The 2,648-nt window shown below is 30.8% G+C and overlaps 1 protein-coding gene across 1 annotated transcript; it reads right to left on the reverse strand.

Annotated features, from left to right (window-relative positions):
* Positions 1 to 431: 431 nt before the first annotated feature.
* Positions 432 to 1,771, reverse strand: LOC127852649 (protein lev-9-like). The gene is made up of 4 exons (XM_052386601.1): positions 1,605 to 1,771; positions 1,119 to 1,295; positions 828 to 941; positions 432 to 646 (listed from the first exon to the last, which is right to left on the reverse strand). Exons 1-4 carry the CDS (start codon positions 1,633 to 1,635, stop codon positions 432 to 434), a joined length of 537 nt encoding a protein of 178 aa, XP_052242561.1. The 5' UTR covers positions 1,636 to 1,771.
* Positions 1,772 to 2,648: the final 877 nt, after the last annotated feature.

Below are 2,648 nucleotides of genomic sequence, written 5' to 3' on the forward strand. Positions count from 1 at the left end.
ATCAATCGTTGAGTTAAAAGTAAAAAAAACAAAGAAATGCTTAAAGTAAATACCTAAATAATTATACGTTTATTATGCTATAAATATATATATATATATAAATAATATATATATAAATATATATATATATATATATATAATATATATATATATATATATATATATATATATATATATATATATATATATATATATATATATATATATTTTAATATATATATATATATATATATATATATATTATTTATATTATATATATACACATATATATATATATTTATATTTATATATATATTTGTAATATTAATGACACAGTTACTATCAGTATCAAATTGATATTACATTTATACTTCACTACATTGTGAAACAAATATGTTTCAATAGAGTTTTCCGCGCAAATAACGACGATATACTCAAACTAACTGTTTAAACTAATGCAGTAATACCCTCAACTGCATCAAAGAGATGAGTGGCATCCGTCGATTTAAAATGTTATAAAAAGTGTTATTGTAGATTGTATCTATCCGCACGTACGTTAGCGTAAAATCACATACTTGATTAAGGACATGGTCAACCGAATCCCGAACGCAGTTGTACTGTGGGTGTTGCCATGATCCATCTGCCGCACAAAATCTGCTAGCATTCCCTGTTGAAAACCAACGATGTGTTATAATGGCTAATCATAAATATAAATAGATATATCACATTGAACGGCATGAACTCGTTACACACACAATGCCAACGTCTGCCGGATTTATTCTATGGAGCGAACTCGTTATATATACTCACAAATGTCATGGCAGGTTATGCAAATCTTATCTAAATACCTTTGAAACGTTCATTATCATCACACAGTTGAGTTCTAAGAGTACCGGATAAGACTTCTCTCCATTCTCGGCCACGGTAATCCGTGTTAGTAGGGCACACAATCTTCGGTACTCCTGTATCGTAATGTTTATATTTTCTAAGAGCGTACATTTCCTTATTAAATTAGAATATGTTGAAACAAAACAAAATGGTTCTGTTAATGTATTCACTTTTTGGGTCTTTATTTATAACATATGCCGCATAGAGAGTGAAAAAATGTTTACTCGAATAAGTTAAACAACAGTATCCACCTGTTTGTCGACAATATGGCGTCTCCCCAGACCACGTGCCTGTAGACTGGCATGTTCTCGACTGATCACCTATTAATTCATATCCATGTTTACACGTATACGCCACTTCCGCCAAATACTTGGTATCCGATAGTATTTCAATGCTACCATGTTCAGGGTTGGGAAGAGTACCACAATCTACAAAGTAGCATGTTACAAATGCATTAGTGACATTCTCTATTTGGAGAGTCAATATTGATTTATATGTTACATATGATTATTAAATTATGTTTGAGTATATAGATTCGTAAATTAAGCCACCTGATATGTCTAATATATATGTACAGATAATATAATTAAATTATATATTAAATTATATATATTAATATAATTAAATTCGAAAAAAAAATCCCACAACTGTGCACGTACATTTTGTTGCTATTCTCAGATCAGATTTCAAATGAGAATACCAATTATAAGTATCACATAAATGTTTGTCACATTTACCTTTAATTGTACAGTTCGCATTTTCCCACATCCCGTCTTCTTGGCAAGCAATCTGCTCTTGACTTCTTTCAAAACCCTTATTACAAATGACATCAGCAATACTTCCGAAGGTGCTTTTATTGCCACGCAAGTTATAGATGCCGTTAACGATCTGATTGAGCGGGCCACAATCTGGATATGATAGTGAACTTATTTTACAACACATTCGGAATTTACTATTTCCGTCTCATGGATTACATATCACACATGACCGACAATCTACATGTCGATGTGTGAGTGGAAAATTATAGAACAGAAACAGAACAGAATAGTTTATTTTGACTTAAGCAATAACAACATGCGTTTAAATACAAGACATACCTCTTTTCGAAGAAAGATCGATTTAAAAAGGAATGAAAAACAACATGTTTTAGTGAGAATGTCTTATGGAAAAGGTTAATACTTAGTGACCACATAATGTAAACACGTTGTTTAATGAATGCAACACGTATTTCATTGTTCTAAGATTAATAGCTTTGTGAAATATGTATAATGTTTACTACACATATAAGACATTTTATCGAATTTCAAAGCCTTTTAAACAAAACATGGCTAGTTTCCGTAACACTTTTTTCTTTGAATGTATTTGGGCAATTATCTATAATACTTTGGAATTAATGTATTCCTAACATCGGCATAGTACGGACATTTAAGAACAAAGTGATATTCATCCTATATATCATTAAGGTTGCAACCTTAAACGTAAATTTACGTTGATCTCTAACAATGTTTTGGTATCTACCCGTTACAATAAATATTGAATATATAATAATTATATACACATGTACCTCTTATAGTACAGTTTGCTGCTAGCCACGATCCATCTATCTGGCAAGAAATGAGGGAAGTACTTGCAGTATAACCACGGCTGCAGTTTACAGATGCTTGACTTTCGTATGTAGTTTTGTTGTTAATATTCAATAAATATTTACCGTGCAATATATACGGCGGGAACCCACAGTCTAAAAATATGCGTTAATGGATATTTTGACTGGAAATCGTGGT

Source organism: Dreissena polymorpha, chromosome 12, assembly GCF_020536995.1.
Source record: "Dreissena polymorpha isolate Duluth1 chromosome 12, UMN_Dpol_1.0, whole genome shotgun sequence".
Classification (NCBI taxonomy): domain Eukaryota; kingdom Metazoa; phylum Mollusca; class Bivalvia; order Myida; family Dreissenidae; genus Dreissena; species Dreissena polymorpha.

Excerpts from the sequence above, each read along its gene's own strand:
- LOC127852649 (XM_052386601.1), bottom strand. The coding sequence starts at position 1,635 with ATGTGGGAAAATGCGAACTGTACAATTAAAG. Across the intron at positions 1,296-1,604 it reads TGCGAACTGTACAATTAAAG|ATTGTGGTACTCTTCCCAAC; the intron begins GTAAATGTGACA and ends GCTACTTTGTAG. Across the intron at positions 942-1,118 it reads GCCATATTGTCGACAAACAG|GAGTACCGAAGATTGTGTGC; the intron begins GTGGATACTGTT and ends ATTACGATACAG.